The sequence below is a fragment of the Patiria miniata genome, unplaced genomic scaffold (assembly GCF_015706575.1).
Source record: "Patiria miniata isolate m_02_andy unplaced genomic scaffold, ASM1570657v1 HiC_scaffold_29, whole genome shotgun sequence".
NCBI lineage: Eukaryota > Metazoa > Echinodermata > Asteroidea > Valvatida > Asterinidae > Patiria > Patiria miniata.
Genome location: NW_024037068.1, coordinates 20,550,983 through 20,568,546, shown reverse-complemented (window position 1 = coordinate 20,568,546; position 17,564 = coordinate 20,550,983). Strand labels below are relative to the sequence as shown.

General features: G+C 40.8%; 1 protein-coding gene across 5 annotated transcripts in view; it reads right to left on the bottom strand.

Moving 5' to 3' along the window:
* Positions 1–2,860: 2,860 nt before the first annotated feature.
* LOC119735788 (ammonium transporter Rh type B-like) overlaps positions 2,861–17,564 on the bottom strand; it is a 47,132-nt gene continuing 32,428 nt past the window's right edge. For 2 of the 5 annotated variants that reach the window (XM_038209716.1, XM_038209720.1), the window contains 9 exons: positions 17,323–17,473; positions 16,557–16,701; positions 15,815–15,978; positions 13,269–13,406; positions 11,113–11,246; positions 9,389–9,573; positions 8,463–8,545; positions 6,629–6,640; positions 2,861–3,148 (listed from right to left, as the gene is read on the bottom strand). In XM_038209716.1, the coding sequence (XP_038065644.1) occupies positions 3,074–3,148; positions 6,629–6,640; positions 8,463–8,545; positions 9,389–9,573; positions 11,113–11,246; positions 13,269–13,406; positions 15,815–15,978; positions 16,557–16,701; positions 17,323–17,473 (1,087 nt within the window). In that variant the 3' untranslated portion in view covers positions 2,861–3,073. The remainder of the gene's footprint in view (positions 3,149–6,628; positions 6,641–8,462; positions 8,546–9,388; positions 9,574–11,112; positions 11,247–13,268; positions 13,407–15,814; positions 15,979–16,556; positions 16,702–17,322; positions 17,474–17,564) is intronic. The other 3 variants (XM_038209717.1, XM_038209718.1, XM_038209719.1) reach the window with 3 other exon arrangements.

Here is a 17,564-nt window from a genome sequence, read left to right as displayed (position 1 = left end):
GTTACAAAAGAAATCATGCTGTCTATAAAAACGGCAACTTGTCCTTTGTAGATCACCAGCCGGTCTCACCAATATGGCGTCAAATTCGTACATTGTGCGGCTCTGTATTAGCTATCCAGTCTTTATATAGAGATCAGTGATTTGCACACACATACCGCGCCGTGGAAATAGTACTTTGGTTGCTAATGGTATAGTACTTTGGTTGCATGCCGTGCGCATAGTACTTTTGGCCGTGCACAGAAAGATAGCAAAATTAGAAAGTAACATGTGACTCGCTCTCGGCCAATCAAGACACGGAATCTGTGGGTGAGGTGTTATAAATAAGAATATCATATACGCAGGTAATATTTTGTCCACTTCAAAATCTGGTTAAAATGTAGATATGTAATAATAATAATAGACAGAGAATAAGGTAATGCTGAAAAAGGTACAATAGTACGAGGATAATGGGAATGCATATAAATTCAGTACAATTTTATAATGTTAAGACACCATTTGGTTATATTGTTCAGGTTATATTATTATCATACCTTAATATTTCTGTAACATCAATCCCACAATTGTACATCGAAATCGAATGTATTGAATACTTCAATGATGGAAGTGCAGGTAAACATGTAAATATAGTATCGATCAATACGGCCCCCTTCAATGGCGAAAGCATTGTGCTAGCTATTGTTTAGATAATCCGTCAAGGACAGTTGCTTTGTACGATAGCTAGCACAATGGTTTCTCCATGGAAGAGGGCCTTACGAGTGTATAGTGGTCACATGCCCGGTGGTGGATCCAAAAATAACCCGTATAATATTACAGTGCTCCGCAAGGACACATAATGCCTTTTGCAAAATAATGAATCTTCAATTCGGCACTTTTGGAATTATTAGAGCTTTACAAGTCCCACAGCTGCTAAAGGCCAAGTCAGGCTACCCAAAATTTGTCCATTTATCAACTACCTACCCTTTTTAACAAATTGGTTCCTTCCAAATGTTGGTGTAATTGAACCATAATTTGGGGCGATTTCGTCGGGTAGATAACATTGCCCAACATTTTTCCTACACCTTTTTTTTTAATCGTACATTCACCCATTGTAATAATAGTGTACTTACTGTAAGTCCCGTGAGTTCTCCCGTAAGAGGCACTATTCTACACCTTCAATAAAAGTTGTGCGTTTTAGCGTTCAAACAAACACTCCTCGAACATTCCTCGAAAACTCGCTACTTTACCAAGCATAGCCTTTCGCCAAGGCCATCGTGGTATTAGAGCGGCGGAGCTGCGAAAAAAACGAAGCTACTGGAGCAAAGAATAAGTCAGCACGCACCAGTGGCGAAGCCACGAGGCCTTTACGAACTTGATTTTGCGTTTTTGCGGTGTTGAATGCTGACTCCGTCGTTTCCGATTGCTTGGAATTTTGCTACCCTTTTGGGGTAGCAAAAATCGAGATTATAAAGAAAAACATAAGAAATTCTTGACAAGTTGGAAAAGACCTCGTGGCTTCGCCACTTGCATGTGTGGTCTCCTGCTCCAGTCGCTTTGTCTTATGCTGGCAAGTTAAGCCACGATGGCCTTGGCGAAAGGCTATACCAAGCACTACAAATATAGACAGATTTCGAACTAAATCGCATACAACACTCATGTGGGCTGAGCAAATCTTCCTACTTTCTAACTACCATACTAACTGTCAACTACTGAAGCCTGTATATAGTTGTACACATAATTACATTAACTTGTAACGAACACACTCCAAAGCAGGGAAAGAATTTGTAATTCAGAATCTTTCGTGATAACTGTACTCTCCAAGAGGTGATAGCTGATCCGTGAAAGCAGGGAAATAATCAGCCTTGTCGAGAAAAGGTTGGCACATTATAAACGTCCTCATATGCCGTGAGTTTTACAGTCACATGACCTAAATAACGCATAGGAGTGCGTTATCTGATTTTCGTAAATGTGGGCCGGTATTATGCTTTGTGCGTATCTCACTGACTAATTTAATATAGCCTTATATGGTATTAATACAAAATAATATATTCAAACCAAATACCGCCATCCTATGCAAGCGAAGGACAACTCGCTGGTCACCGTACTCTATTCACCATTTGTGTAATCCACGTTTACCAGCAGCGTGCGTGAGGCAAAATGGCCCTTCTTATCGATTATCTTTCTTAGTCTCACCGTTGAGGGGGTGCTTGAGCACGAAATCCATATTTACGATTAATGTACGTGAAAACATAACAATACATGTATTACTAAACTACCGCCGACTAAATTGTTAAAATGCCGCTGAATCATTCCATTTGAACTACTTTAAAATAAAATCTAAACATGGCTACTTTAAATTAGATACAAAAAAAATCTACAAGTCTGGATTAGTATATTTCCATAAAACAAACACCGAATTCTGACAAATGCTAGCAATATTTCCCAATAGGTTGGACTCATGACAAATGATCAATGAAACTGTTAAAAACAGTAAATACCCTGGATGTTCTTCATTCTTATCTTCATTATAGAACGTCTTCATTGTGTCGTCAGTATTACAAGTCACATGGCCTATCATAATCAGAATCATAATCATAATCATCATATCATCATCGTCATTTCCAAATCAACACAATCACCGGCACCATCATCATCATCATCATCGCTGTCGCCATTAAAATCATTTTAATTACTTTGTTGTCTTTTAATGTTTAAAATTCAGATCATTTTGTTTATTTTCAAAGTACCTCTGTTTACCCCCAAAAAAACATGTTAATAAAAAGGCTTTTCGTTGTTAAAGAATAGAATACAATTTGTACCGGTTTTTTTAATTTAGGGTTGGTCTGAACTCCCACCCCCCCCCACCCACCCCCACCCACCCCACCCCCTGCTACGGCCTGTATTTAAAAAGAGTAAAACATTCGAATTCCTGGATCCGAAATGGTGTTTATATAATTGATTTATGAATCTAAGTAAACAATTCACGTTAAATTACACCCTGCAAGGCACGTGATGTTTGCATATTAATGAAGGCTTTTGCGGTCACATGTCCAAGGCAAGGCGATGTGATTGGTCGTTGGTGCTTCTTAGTTGGTAATCAAACTCCTGATTGCCCAACGGTCTTCATTGGGATCGCGGTGTCTCTGGTTTCCACTTCATGGTATTCAACCTCCTGCAGTGAAACACGTACATGCACTTGGTTTATGAACAAAAAAATCTGACTTCACAGTAACATCATGCAGCCGCCTCATTATAAAGAAATGATTCAGCAAAGCGGGCGCGGAGCCGCGGACATCAGGAATCTTTTAGGCACTGCAGGAGCTTCTACATGTCACCTGATGGTCGGTCGGTCGGTCTGTCATTCCTCCATGGTCTGTCTGTCCCGGAAAATTTACCAAAAAGTATGGTGTTCCATAATTATGTGCCTTCGGTGTAGCATTTTTCGGCGTCGCATTTTTCAGCTCTGGCAGGGATCATTTTGATTGATTTCATGCAAGACTTCTTGCAAGGGAAAAATTCCATACTCGATCGTCAATTTATCTGCTGCCAAACATATTAATTGTCACCTCACATTGTGATTTCAACCAAGAGGAATCCAGGAAGATGTGTTAAGGTGAAAAAAAATTAGGACAAATTTGTTTTTAGAACACATTTTTGGATGCACACGTCGTGCAGAACCAAGTTGAAGCAGCCGGTCAAAACCGTGTCAGGAACAGCGGTACGTTATGCGCATGACATCGATAACCACGACGTCGCATGAGCCGGCAAATGATAGTGCAATACGTCATTATGAATATTTATTTTCTCATGAATATTTAGTTCATTTCAATGGATACTTCAAATACGTCCAAAGATTGATTATTGCAACAGCGATCGTGCGCGGCCTAGCGGTTAAGAGTCTCGTATCAAGCGAGCGTCCGAGGTTCGAATCTCGATGAAGTAAGTGACTGATTGATAAATAGAAATTGAGGAGGGAAAGTGGAGGGAATAACCATAAAAGATGTAACTTTTGGCGCTAGAAAATTAATTGAAAAAAGTGGCGATGGAGTATGGAATTTTTTCCCTATTTTCTTCCAGCAGGGGTTCCTGACAACTATCATTTTGATCGATTTCATGCAAGGCTTTTGCAACACGGCCAGATTATCTTTTGCACTCACACTTGCACTGTACAACATCTTCCTCGAACAAGGTGGACGCCACCTGCGTAGTGGTTGGACGGTACCCAGAAGGAGGAAATGTCCCCAAACTTGACCAAAGGTATGGTGTTCCGTATGTGCCATCGACGTCACATTTTTCGCCAGAGCTTATTGTGCACTCGCACTTGTTTTACATTGCGCTTATCTAGCTCCAAAAACGTATGTACTTAAAAACTCAATGGATCCTTCTAGTGTGGAGTGCTGAATGGTAACACACATCAGCTACCGATGAAAACCACGTGCTAATGAAAAGCTGTTTTCATTACGGCTCGGCTCATTATGACCCATCGGCTGCCCACGCCTATATAGGTGTGCGATCAAGTAGCTCACCCGGGTCGACTCGGGTTCTAAGCCCCGTGCCATTCAATTAGCTCTGACGTCATTCTCGGGGCTCACCCGGGTCAACCACCACAGACCCTGCTCGTGGAGCAGAGTCACTGGTGGAAATACATCACACGCATGCGAACAAGAAACGAACAAAAAATGGCGGCCGGACAGCGGATAAGCACAGCTGGACCCCAAAATCAGCACTAATATTTATTGAGCTCTTTGCGATTTTAGAGGCCAGAATTCCAGCCCGACTTTGTTCCTTTTTGCGACTGACGGGAAAAAGGTAAACCTCAAAGTGAGACTCAATCCGAAACGGACGTTCTGTCAAGGGCTACGGCCACGGCTTACGGACGTCACGTGAGATCATGAAGGTCTACGCTGGGGCGTCGATCAGCCCGGCTCCATCTCCCCTTTATCCCGAGTCAATCCGGTTGAGCTATACTCGAACGCACCCATAGTAAGCGCCAAAGTGAAGTCATTTGGATGTTACACCCCAAACATTCGAGGTGTGCTCTCGTTCCACTTGAGCAATACATACTGTTCAATAACCAGTTTTGTTTGCTTCTATTTATTGTGTGCACATTTTATTCATAATCTGAGCCATCTATGGCTAAGCATGTGCATATACTTACGCGCGGATTTAAGACCATAAAACCTTCTATGTTTACATATATAATATTTCGTGCAAAGTTGTCCTTGCAAATCAAAATCAATCAAGTCTTGTCTGTTGTCTGAGTTCGACCAGTCACAGTGCCTGCTTGAAATATGATCTGACTGTTGGTGACTAGCCATGTAAAAGGCATGGCAGGGGAAGAGGATTGATATTTGGGGGGGGGGGGGGGCTGTCTGTGACTGTTCAGACAGCAGGAGGGTTTTTAAATGTTTTGGCTACAAATAAGAAAGACAACCACAACACGATTGTTGTTAGTTTTTTAAGATGGGAGAAGAAAAGGAAGAGTATAAAAAAATGTTAGTCGAAAAAAAATGTTCTTAACTTTCCAGTCCAGTTTTCCGCACTACCGTTTGCAAATGTTGACGTTGATCACATTTCCACGCAAGCGAATTTCGCTGAAAACGTTTCGTGAATCGATAATGCTCTAAATTCACAATTTGCTTGAAGAATGGGCCGGCGTTCAATCCCATTCGATTTGAACAGTAGCCCATTAGTAGCACGCGTAAATACCTTTACGTGTGCTATAAATGAGCATACCGCTCGGGATTTCTCGGGTCGCGGTGCCAAACTTCCCAAGACTGGATTTGATTCATCTTGTTGACCGGGCCTTCTACCACCGCGGCGGCTCGACCACGCTTGTCAGTAACCGATTGTATTAGGGGAATGGGTGGCATGGGTGGCTAGTGCGTAAAAAGTGCTCGCCTCTCACCAATGTGGCCCTGGTTCGATTCCCGGCTGCGGACCATATAATGAGTAGAGTTGTTCGTAGATTCTCTCCTGTGCCACGAGGGTTTTTCGCCAGGCTCTCCGTTTTATAAACACTGTAACGCGTTTAAGGGGTTCAATTTATCGGTATTATTAGGCTTACATTGATAATGGGTTCCGTGCGCTAATAAAAAAGGGCGCCCTTTTACCTAGCAACGACGTCTCATGGGCGGGACTTTTCGCTGGTTGAGCTATGAGGCGCGCGCACATTTTTGCCGCGCGCTTCGCGGCAAAGTCAGGAAAGACTGCGTCGTTCGGTCACCCCAAACTGTACTTTCTTTGCCATTGAGGGGGTACTTGTGAACGGAGCGGATAGATTCACCTCACCCACAAAATTAGTCTTCACATTTAAGCGTACAAGAAACCCTGTGTTAAATTTCTTCTTAGCCCCTAATTGAAACTTTGTTTACTAATTAACACTTCCGGAACCTTACTCACTTAAAAAAAAAATCTATAGTGATAGTGGTTTTCCGTGATCTATACATCCTTCTTATTATTTGTGATCAATGAGATTATCTACATTTACAATGCAAATTAAATTCCAAGAGACCATGAAGGGTAATATTGAGCATCATCATTTCCGCGTTTCAGAGTATGATTATGCACATGCACCTTTCATTTTAAATGCAATGTTTTTTATTCATATTTTGCACTTCTTGTTCAACTACTTTCATAAACAGATACTTACGGAATTTTCAATCTGTCGTCCGAGAAGAGTTGGGTTTTTTGTTAAAGGAAACAAAAAACACAGAATTATTAGTATTGTTAGTACATACAGGAGACAGATGGAAACAGAATTAGCACCGTTTGTGCACAGCATGGTTGTAGGATTAGAGTCTAGGACACGGACTCGAGTCCGTCTCGAATTGCAATTACCGTGACTCGGACTCGACTCGAGTCACATCAGCAAAAGACTCGGACTCAGACTCGGACTCGACCATCATGACTCGGACTTGAACAAAATGACTCGAGACTCGGGCTCGGACTCGACCCGAGTGACTCGTGACTCTGACTCAGACTTGAACCAAATGACTCGTGACTCGGACTTGAACCAAATGACTCGTGATTTGTGACTTGGACTCGACCCAAGTGACTCGAGGCCCGGGACTCAGACTCAACCCGAGTGACTCGTGACTCGTGACTCGTGACTCAGACTTGAACCAAACGACTCGAGACTCGTGACTTAGACTCGACCCAAGTAGCTCGACTACAATACTGATGCAGAGGTATAGTTCAAACGAAGAAAGAAGTCTTAAATCCGGGGTGTTCTTGCAAGACTTACACTAAGTCTGTCGATTAAATCATGTAGTTTACTACTTGTGTTTTCTTTTCCTCGAGAAACCTCAAAGATTTTTCACAACTTCAGAATTGGCATGGACATGCCGTATTAGTCAGCCTAAATCCAGGTAGTCACCTCGCAACACATCTGGCAGAACTGAGTTACCTAACCAGACCATGCATTTAATCTCGCACAACCTGGTAGCTAACTTGAAAAAAAGGTTGCAGTTAAACGGTTAGCGAAAAAAAATCGCAAACGATTAACCAAGCAGAACCCTATAGTTAGTTGATCTCCCCATAACCAATAAGTAAGCCATGCGGTTAACCCGTAAACACAAAGCTGGCAATTAATAAACGTGCTTTATAAATGCCCGTAGCACTACAGAAGTGGTAAATAAGCACTAGCTGGGATTTAGTTGATTTTTCTTTTAAAACTGAGTACACGTATAGGTTTTCCCGGCCAATTTCCTAAAATGTTCATTCACATCTGAAAATCGGTCATTCATTTTCGTCTGAATTTGAGAGTCGCTCTGAACACGCGTTTCATTTTCGCTACCAGAGCATGCGATTCCATTTCAGTTCAATCAGCAATTAAGTGATTGAGCAGCACCTTTCGTTTATGTTCATTCAGATTCGTTTAAGATTTCTTTTTTTACTTTTAGAGGGCGATTTCAAATATTGACCATTCTGTTTCAGTTTCAGTTTAATGCCATCGGCACCAGATACAACTAGGGGTTTCTTTTTCATTAACCGTCAACAAATTAGCTGTACCTGAAATCAATTTAGAAAAGGTATGCTTGCGCAAATGAATGCGCAGATAATTGGCCGTCTGTTTCTCAAAACCGAATGCACGGACAAAGAAAACGATTGAACTTTCGTTGAAATGAAATGGGATAAAAGACGTGCATTCAAATTCCGGACAAAAAAGAATAACCGAGTTTTAAAAGTGAATGAACATTTCAGGAAATTGGCCGGGAAAACCTTTATTATAGAATATTTCGAGTTGGTTGGCCGAAAAAGCAAAAAAAAAAAATAAAAAAAAAAACCAACAACAACAACAACAACAACAAAAGAGCATTATGTAGTACATTGACTCATTTTTGTGCATTTTTCGACACTACAACTCATAGGCCTATGCGTTGAAGTTTGCTTGTTTGTTACCTGATTATAGAAGCTTGCAAAAAGACAAATAAAAATAAAAAGCAAAGCCACATTACAAAGGATGGGAACAAGAGAATACGGACCGTACTTACATCCCAGAACGGTTTGTCTTCGTACAGCTCATCGTCCTCGGGCTCGTTCCAGATCGGAATCTTCAGAATGAGGCCTGGTGTCATATCGAAAAGAAAAAGAATACCACAGCATGACGTGATTGAAATCTTGTTAATTGTAACACGTCTGCACGCGTTTGTAACACAGTGACCCAAAAACAAGTCCTGCAAGCAGACATCTTTAAATTTCTCAAAAAGTATCCAACATCAGCATTTCATGTCGATGGAGTATGTTGTTTGTACTCGTGTGTATAATCACAGTGAACATTTTAAGTTTCCCATTCAAGGTCAGCAAAGATTGAAGTGATGCTTGACTCCCTGCTGTGATCTCTAGCAACAAATCTGGCAGCTCTATGTTGAATTCTCTTCATCTTGTCCCTGTCTGATTTATGTTGTGGATCCCAGATGGGTGAGCAGAATTCCAGTTTGGGTCCGATCAGTGATTGTAAGCTATTGACTTGGTACGACTGCTGCAATAGTAGATACATGTATCTCTCTTCAACAGCCCTAGCATTTAATTAACTTTAATTGTGTTCTAGCTAATGTGAGTAGGCCTAGACCATCTCAAGTAACTGCTGAGTTCCACACCAAGTAAGGATGATGTATCACCTCTTCCAACATAGAATGGCCCATTTTATACTTTTGGATGACTGGATTTTTCTTGTGGGTAATTCTCATCGTCAAGCATTTTGAAGTGTTGGAAGACATTTACCAATCCCCTTCCTACTTGACTAGGGCGTTTAGGTGCTTGGCCTTGCTATATATAAGCAATGTTTTCTGCTTATAATATTGACTGGGCCTTGTTCCTTGTGATAAAAAAAATGTCATGTTCCGAGCATCTATTTGTGCCTAGCCTAGCGGTGCATGAACATGGACCTTAGCATATAAATCTTACGTACCGGTGATGATGCCACCCCCTATTGCTATCAGGAGGGTCACGCCCAGCGCTGCTAGCTGGTACCCGGCCTGCCCACCGGCTGAGCGAGCCTCCACCATGACGTCACCGCTCATGTCACCGGCGGTCATCTCATTCGCGTCCGTAGACATCTCCACAGGTGCGCGAGCTCCAAAGATATTGTACAGACTAAAGGAACAATATTGAAAGGAAAAAGTGCTCACACCAAACAGTAGCGTGAATCAAGTGATAACCATCACATAAAAAAATTCAACATTTTGTTATACTCTTCATTCCTTGTTTTTGTCATGACCCCAGGGGCGGATCCAGGAATTTTCGCGGGGGGGGGGGGGGTTCATCAGCAAAAAATCTGAAAATGTACACAGGTTTTTTTCTCCGGACACTTGGCCTCCGTAAAATCAAAAACAAAGTATAATTTTACGGGGGTGTCACAGGGGGGGGGGGGGGGGGGTTCTACTTATTTTTTAGGAATTGGTATGGTAATTTTTTTTTTTGGACAGAGCTGGGAGGGGTTGACACCCCCCCCCTCCTCTGGATCCGCGCCTGGACCCGTACCCCACACCACCAATAAGAGTACCGTTGTCTTGTAACATCAAAGTAGACTTTCGCTGTCTTATGGGGAATGGATTTCGTTACTTATTTGTTTTTCCAATACAAAATTTATATTTATTTTCCTTTATTGTACGTGCTATATGAATTGTATTTTGTGCATGGTTGGAAACAAATAAATGTTATATTGAATTGAATTGAGTTGAAGTCTGTCACGAGCCGATAAGTTTATCTCCGGTTTCAATTCAATTCAATTGAATATTACATTCGTTTCCATACTGAACAACAACATAACAGAAAGCAAAACACAATGTTGTGGAGGCACAATCCTAATAAGCCAAGGCTTGTAGCGAAGTGCCTTTAGAAGAGAAAACAAAGACATGAAATACATTAAATAGTTAATTAATTAAGTCAGGGACAAATATAAACATGAGGACAAAATGATCTGACCAGAAATAAATTATTACAAAAAGGACTTGAAAAAAACCCTGTTAAACTGCAAGAGAGGTGGCAACACTGGAGAACAAACCAAAGGGGAAAAGCAAACTATGCTACATATTGGGAAATAAGATACTCTTTGAAAGAGTTCGTAAAAGAGCCAACAGAGCAAGTTTTGGACGTAATTGATTGGTCAATGCTATTCCAAAGACTGGGACCGTAGAAGCGAAGTGTGTTCTCGTACTGAGATGTGCGCGTGGAAGGTATATCAGGAAGGAGATTATTAGTAAACTTGAACATGAAAATGCCAGTCTGAAGCTCATTAGACAGGGCGAGAGTGTGTAATCTGACAAAAAGAGATGTGCAGTATGATCACGTGGTAGGGAGTGAGTACAGACCCGAATGACCCTTTTTTGAATGACAATTAGTGAGTGGAGTTTAGAAGAATAATTATTTCGAATCCCCTTGAATGGGAGGTTATCCCAGCTAATGCCGGTACCCATTTGTACTCCTGGGTGGAGAGAGGCAAGTGGGGTGAAGTGGCTTGCCCAAAGACACAACATATGACCAGCAGCTGGATTCGAACCCCTGACCCTCTGATCATGAGTCACGAATCCTAACCACTCGGCCACAGTCCCCCAATTATGTGACATGTTTGGTTTCATGTTTTAAGTAACAGTTTGACATTCCTCTCTTAATAGAGTTGTTCGCAACACTTACTTGTCTCCGTAGAGGTCTTTGGTGGCCAAGCCTGCCACCACGGCACCGGCGATGGCGGCCAAAATCCCCGGCATGCCGTGCAAGTTGTTCACGCCACAAGTGTCGTGGATTTTCAGCCAGCGTGTAAGGAACGACTGCAAACAAAATGAAGGAAACCGAATTCAAGGTTGAACGACATACTTTTTTTCCCGCTTACAGTCATTCTGGTTCCATATACGAATTCCATGGAATTTCGTTCCCCAAAATCGTCAGGCTAAATGTTTGTTTCAGTTTCAAATTTGCAACAATTGATTTCATTATTAAGTGCTTTTCAAAAAAATGTGATATTCCAATTCGTTCTTGTTTCGGCAAAATCGTCTTGTGTTGAGATTATGTTGATGATATCTATCAGTCAATCGAATTTGAATCATATACCTGTTATTAATCTGGCGAAGGACTCCATCTTATGCCAAAAGAATTGTCAATCTGGAAAGAGCCCCCTCTTCGTTTGAAGAAGAAAAGATCAATTCCCAGATATAATTTAGAATGTATTTTCTTCACATCAGTTTATCCTTGCATTACCCGCATAAATGGGAATTTCATCTCCATATTGATAACGGTTGGCATATAGGGTGAGTAAAAAAAAAAGCGGAACCCAAACCCAAAGTAATATACTTCATATTAAAGAAAAAATATGTAGCACCAACAATAGATAACTGCATGGTAGGCCTAAGCCAATTTAATAAACCATTTTTAGATGAAAAAAAAAGAGTTACTTCAAGTGCTCAATCCGTTCAAATTATATCACCATTTAAACAAAATGACCCTAAAATCTGTTTTGTCCTAAAGTGCGATTTCAAAAATTGCGTTACAATTGTCTTCAAACATATATAATTGTACTTATAGCGCTTTCCATTGTATCGACAATCTCAAAGCGCTGGGGCCACGCGGCAGCCGATATCAGCGCTCAATCGGTCCTCGACCCTGTTACCCATTTATACTCCTGGGCGGAACGAGGCAATTGTAGTGAAGTGTCTTGCCCAAGGGCACAAACACCATGTTCCTGGCAGGGCTCGAACCCACGCACCTTCGTACATGAGTCAAACACCGTAACCACTGGACCATGGCGACCATCACAGCGATAAAACTTCAGTTTAAAGTTAGCAAGGCAGTTCTCGAACCGTGCGTCTCGCCTGCTTCCGCGATTATCTTTAAAGAGTGACTAATCATTAAAAAGATGACCTTAGACCTTGGTGTGAGACGTCATTACCATACCAGGTTGCATCTATGACACACGTTTGGTTGCAATTGGACTTCAACTTTTGATATGAGACCAATTTTACATGTTCAGCCTATTTTACAACTTGATCTCGGATGACCTTGACATTGATATATGACCTTTGACTTCACTATCATATGAAGGTTGCCATGTTGCATCTATGACCCAATTTTGGTTCTAATTGGACTTCAACTTTTGAAATGAGACCATTTTGACGAAACTTTGACCAAAATACCACATACTACATACGTATAGACATAGTGATTGCAAAGTCTCTTTTCTGAACACTTCAGGCGAGATTAAAATATTCAACAAAGTCCTGTTGAAGGCCCGTATTTAAAAAAAAAAGTGGATTTTATAAATCCTATAGTTAGGCAAAGCAGGGTTGTTAATAAAGATATTATGTACTACAGTGGTTGAAAAAATTTTCTTTGTTGTTCCAAAAACTCAGAACACACAATAACTTGGGTTGATTTTTTGTGGGTTTTTTTCGACGAAACTGATTTTGGGTTACTTCGTTTAAATTGTGTTAAAGTTTTAACGTATAGAGCAAGTGAAATAATTTTCTCAGTTAAAAGAAGTTTAATAAATGGGCCTCCAAGTCATATTAATTTTGGTGCTACATGTACATAGTTTTTTTATTTGAAATATTTGTCTATGTTTTGGGGTTTCTTTTTTCTTTTTTTGACTCACCCTGTATTTGTTATTTCGTTTTTCCTCGAAAAAATATGGTAATTGATTGCTGAAAAATGAAGAAATGCATGAAGAGCAAATGATGCTGTGTACCTTTAACATTCTTCTCTGACATCTCATTTTAATATCTAAGTCAATTCGGGTGATGTATCTGTTATCATTTTTAGTTTCTCTGAATATTTAAATCACCTTTTATTGCACAAACCTGAATGTATTTAAATCCGAGGACTGACAACATGGCGGCAATGACGCCAATCAAGATGGCGCCCCACGGCTGGATCATCAGGTCTGCGCTGGTTCCCACAGCAACGCCGCCGGCCAAAGTGGCATTCTGAATGTGCACCTGTCCAAATTAAAACACCCAACTTGTTGCTTATTGCTCACCCGAGAAAACGAATCCGAAGGCATGATAACCTCTTTAAATTTGCCAGGTATACAGGGTGAGTAAAAAAAAACGAAACCCAAATGTTGGGACTATTGTTTTATTGAAGTTCTGCATGTATATAGCACTTTCAAAATCTAGGACATGAGAGCCTAAGTAATGCGTTTTCTTTTAGCACCAGAATCATTGAAATCCCTCACGTACTTTTCAAGTTACGGAATTTTAAACACAACCACCGTTTTAAAGTTCTGTCCACGATCACAAAAAAGTGTGCGTTCTTTCAACAAAACGAACACAATTCACACACATCCCTTTGTGATTTGTTTTCGTTTTGCTGAAAGAACACTGAACTTTTTTTGTGATCCGTGGACAGAACCTTAAAACAGTGGTTGTGTTAAAATTCCATAACTTGAAAAGTACATGAGTGATTTGAATGATTCTTGTACTAAAAGAAAGCTTATGAATTGGGCTTTCATATCTTATATTTTGAAAGTGCTACATGCAGAACGTCACTAAAACAATGGTCTCAACATTTGGTTTTCGTGTTTTTTACTCACCCTGTATTAATATTGAATGGAATTGTACCAACTTTAAGCCCATCAACTACAACATGGGCCAACTTGATCGTTGATCATTGCAGGGGCAACTGTGGAAGGTTTATCGTCATCACTGATCGAACGTATTTTCGTGTCTCTTTTTAGGAGTCTTTTGCTGATAAATTTCTCACACTTGTAAAACTAATTATGAAATATCTTTCTTTCCCCTCTTAATAGAATCAGGCAGATTAGAGGATCAACAAATCGTCAAGTACAATTATTACCATCAACACACATGGGCGACGCCAGGATTTTTTCTAGAGGGGGGCAAAACATATTTTTCCCAAAAAAAATCTTGTATTTCTCTCGATTAATCAGTTTTAGAGGGGGGCAGGGACATTTTGCCCCCCCCCCCAACTTATTAAATTTACACCACTATGACTTCGCACCTCTTTTTCTTTCCTTTTTTTCTCTTTTTTTTTTCTTCCTTTTTTTTTTTTTTTTGCTTTTCCAGGGGGGGGGGGCAAGCGCCCCCCTTGCCCCCCCCCCCTCGCGACGCCCATGTCAACACAACTATATACACTTAAACAGTTGTCCACCAAACTTGATCGTTTCCACTTTACCGTCCATGTACAGGAGTTCACTTTAATTTACGTCAAAGTTGAAGCAGCAGTACTAAGTAATATCGCAATCATTCACGTCAACCATGATACCTTCCACATACTTGTACAGTGTTTTCATCAATTCCAGCTTCGCCACCTTTTTAAATAACGGGGATAGTGAAGTTGATACCGAATGCTCGGTCCACTACTATAACACCAAACACATCCATACCAAACTTTAAGCCATCAACAAAGTCCACAACACGAGTTCGACTTTTGCCGTCTTTGTTACCAAGTATACCACGCAACAGAAATCAACACATTACAATATACATGCAACACCATCCATATCCACACCACGTTTTACTCCGTCAACACAATCCACAACCAACAACTCAATGGTTTGTCCACAAACTGTTGATATTCGACTCTGCCGCTTTTTGAGCAGTGTGGAGATGGCGAGGGTTAACCACGCAGCAGAAACCAACGCAAAATAATACAGGGTGGGTAAACAAAAGGCGGAACCCAAACCCCCAAACATATATTTCATAATATTTAAAAAATATGTAGCACCTATTTCATAAGCTACTTTTAGATGGAAAAAATACTGAAATTGCTCAATCCGTTAAAAGAATATCACCATTTAAACACAATGACCCTAAAACCTCTTTCGTCCAAAAAATGCGATTTCAAGAATCGTCGTCACAATTGTCTTCAAACACCACCAGCGATAAACCTCAGTTTAAAACTTAAAAAGATATTCAACAAAGTCCTTTTGAAGGGCCGTCTTTTAAAAAAAAAGTGGATTTTATAAATCATATGGTTTGCCTAAGCAGGGTTGTTAATAAAGATATTGCGTACTACAGTTGTTGACAATTGGTGAAACAAGTATTCTGTTGTTCCGAAAAGTCAGATTACACAATAAATTGCTTTTTTGGGGGGACGAAACAGGTTTTAGCCTCATTGCATTGAAATGGTGATATTCTTTGAACGGATTGGGCAATTTCAGTATTTTTGTTCATCTAAAAGTAGTTTCTGAAATATCTTTCCAGTCATTATTGTTTTTTGGTGCTACATATTTGTTTAAATATTAAATACAGTTTGGGGGGGCGGGGTTTGGGTTCCGCTTTTTTTTACTCACCATGTATAACACAATCCATATCCACACCAAGGTTTACTCCATCAACACAATCCACAATCAACCACTCAGGAAGAGGTCCACCAACTTTACCATTTCGACTTTGCCGTCCTTGTTGAGCAGCGTTGAGATGGCGAAGGTTACTACGCAGCAGGCAGCCAGCGAGAAGTACGTGTTGATCACGGCCCGATGGCGGGCGTCCTCCAGCGCAAGGGCGCTGTTGAAACTCGGCCAAAACATCCACAGGAAAATGGTTCCTATTCAGATATTCATGTACAAGGGAATTGTTATACTAGCAGGTTTTTGAGAGGTATGAAAAAAAAACACTGATATAAAGGAAATAAGTGTGTTTGGCCGGTTTTAAACACTCTATTTAAGGCCGGTTGGATTCTGCATGCTGGTAATTACCCAAGTGGAGTAAGCAATGAAAACGTATGGAAATCCATTTTTGGGGGGAGGGGGGGGGGTTTGGGTTAAAAAAATCTACTTAACATATCATTATTGATTTTCATTATTATAGCACATCGTAAAGTAAAGTAACCAAATACAGAGAAATAAATACCAACAAAAAGATCCGATCCGTTACGTAATCAAAAACCGACCCAAAACAAAGAAAGTTTTGGTAAAAGGGGCTTAGCCGATGTCACATATAATAAGATCTAATATGAATTTAGAATGGGGCTTCATATAAAGCTGTCGTCGTTTATCGGACCTTGTTATTTTCAAATGGGGAGACGTCATTCATATAGGAACTCGTGATTTGCAAGATTTCTTTTATCACGATAAGAGATTTGCTAAATAAAACAGGTGTTCCAAAAAAACTTCATAAACTGACCAATGAGGGAGAAGATGTCAGAGTGATAGGTGGCGCCCTCTTTCTCGTTGTCCTCTGTCGCATCCCGTTTGAGAATGAAGGCGACGGCAAGACCGAAGTAGGCGCCGAAAACGTGAACAAACATCGAGCCGCCCACATCTACTACCTATATCAGGAAAAAAAGAAACACTAGTTTCTAGTCGAGGAACATTGCGGTTCAAAAGTCACTCGTCTGTCACAATTTAAATCATTAAGTCCCAATTTATTCAAACAATAAATTATAAACTTTAAAGATGGTACGCTTTTGTTAATGTTGCTACTGGACTTCTGATGATTAACTTATGCTTTACTTGTGAACGGACTTCAAACACGTGTCCTTTCTCTATGGATAGATCACGATGCCTTTCAAGTTCCTCATTTCGTCAAATGGTAACAAAAACATCAAAGCAATTGCAATGGCTTGCAATGATGACATGGGCATCTTCACCATGGGCGTCGCCAGGATTTTTTCCAGGGGGACAAATTTTTCAGAGCTTGAGCAGGGGAGCATTTGCCATACCTCCCCCCCCCCCCCCCCCCATCAATTAACAGCAGCTATATGGCTTCGCACCTCTTTTTCCTTTATTTTTTATATTATTTTTTTCTTTTTTCCTTTTTTTTTTTTTTTTTTTTTTTTCGTTTTCGGGGGGGGGGAGCAAGCGCCCCCACCCCCTTGCCCCTCCCCCCCCCCCCTCGCGACGCCCATGGACTTCACATCAACACTGGAAACCGGTCCCAGAACACTTACATGGAGCACTTCGACTCCGATGTGTTCGTTGAGCACGGCGAAGATGACTTCAAAGAAGGCCATCATGATGAGCTGTACCGGCGAGGTCTTACCCAGCACTGCCCCGAAGGAAATCAGGACGACGGCTGCAGTAAAATCCGCTACAATCATGCTGTCAAACAAAAAAAATCACGCAATCAGGAGTTTAGATGTTTGAATTTTTTTCAAAAAATGTCACCCAAAATTTTTGGCCGCAGGAAAAT